This window comes from Sphaeroforma arctica, assembly GCF_001186125.1.
Source record: "Sphaeroforma arctica JP610 unplaced genomic scaffold supercont1.6507, whole genome shotgun sequence".
Classification (NCBI taxonomy): Eukaryota; class Ichthyosporea; order Ichthyophonida; genus Sphaeroforma; species Sphaeroforma arctica.
This window is the reverse complement of record NW_014034051.1, coordinates 1-1,639: the sequence shown is the minus strand read 5'-3', so window position 1 is coordinate 1,639 and position 1,639 is coordinate 1. Positions and strand designations below refer to the sequence as shown.

Here is a 1,639-nt window from a genome sequence, read left to right as displayed (position 1 = left end):
TGTGTGTGTGTGTGTGTGTGTGTGTGTGTGTGTGTGTGTGTGTGTGTGTGTGTGTGTGTGTGTGTGTGTGTGTGTGTGTGTGTGTGTGTGTGTGTGTGTGTGTGTTGTATGTATATATATATATATATATATATAACAGATGCTCAGTACCACCTACCCCCAGGTACAGCAAGCCTCCTTGAGCTGCTCTGGCTGGCACACAAAATTACTCGACACAAGATTAAGCATGGTATAACCCGTTTCCAAGTACCCCAAAGGTATTAGCAAGCCAGTGCATCCCGCAGTTTCGCCGTTGAGGTTTGTCCGTGGCCCTGGTGAAAAAGTGAACAGGCCATTTTCGTCGATGTCGATGGGACTGTCGGTGTACAGGAAGATGTGCGGCACCGCTACAGGGAATGATAAGGTGGAGTAGTCAGAGGCATGCTTGTTTACACCCCTCGATATCACTTGATGCTATAGAACGCGATGATACAGAGTTCCTATAGTCATACGTTTCCGAACCCCCGTACTTAGGCAAAGACTTGGATCACATACTTAAACATAGAGCCACGTATATAGCTACATGTGATACGCCTGTAAGTACATGTATTACATACCCGGACATGTGTTCACACTTCCCATTTAGGGACGTGTTTTCTTTTGCTGCACAATGCGTCTGCAAATGGCACTCATGAAATAAAACTTCAGAAGTCTCGTACTACCCCAGTGAAGTCTTCGGGCGCTGTGATACGACCATTATACACACACGCACGCACAATGCCACCATACACCTATATATATGTGCACACACTCGCATACAGACACTCGTGTATGTCATACACAATCATCGATGTACACATGCGTACACAAAAGTGCATATTAAGGTACACACACATAGGTGCATATACACACTCACACACTCACATAATCACCTATTCATACACGCGTACGTATATGTCCATCCACACACATACACACACTCACACATTCCCCACACCTTCCTCGTGCTTGACCATGCGTCCCCGGTTGGCGTTCTGCAGCACACTCTCGGGAGTCACACTCACTCACGCCCACGCACAATCACCTATCATACACGCGCATATATAGGTACACATACACACTCTCTCAAACACACAATTACCTATCCATACACGCATACGTATAGGTACACATATATATATACGCACGCTCACACACTCCCCACACCTTCCTCGTGCTTGACCATGCGTCTACGATTGGCGTTCTGCAGTACACTCTCGGGAATTTTATTGCCCGGCGAGTCCCCAAGTGCGTCTGTGTCTGAGACTGTGCTAGGGCGGCGCTTGTCGTCGTCGTCGCCGCCAATGGTCAGCAGTTGACACGTGCTGTTGGCGTGCATCTCTACAAAGGTGCGCTGTAACGGCCCCACCTGAGGCCAGTGTGCATGCGCAAGAGGGGTAGGGTTGGATACAAAGAAAGGGGTGTAGGGTTTAGGGTTTGTGTACGTGAAGGGATGGGCTGTGCAGACGTGTAAGCAAGCACGCAGGAGGTAGCATGGGATATATGGCCTACTCCTGCGACATATGTAATAATATATGTATATATATATATATGTTTGTGTGTGTGTGTGTGTGTGTGTGTGTATGTATGTGTGTGTGTGTGTGTGACGTTATGTATGATA

General features: G+C 47.5%; 1 protein-coding gene across 1 annotated transcript; it reads right to left on the bottom strand.

The window, feature by feature from the left end:
• Window positions 1-153: 153 nt before the first annotated feature.
• SARC_15654 (hypothetical protein) lies at window positions 154-1,357 on the bottom strand (the record flags this gene model as incomplete). Its single annotated transcript, XM_014290228.1, has 2 exons — window positions 154-386; window positions 1,186-1,357. 2 exons carry the CDS (start codon window positions 1,355-1,357, stop codon window positions 154-156), a joined length of 405 nt encoding a protein of 134 aa, XP_014145703.1.
• Between the last annotated feature and the right edge of the window lie 282 nt (window positions 1,358-1,639).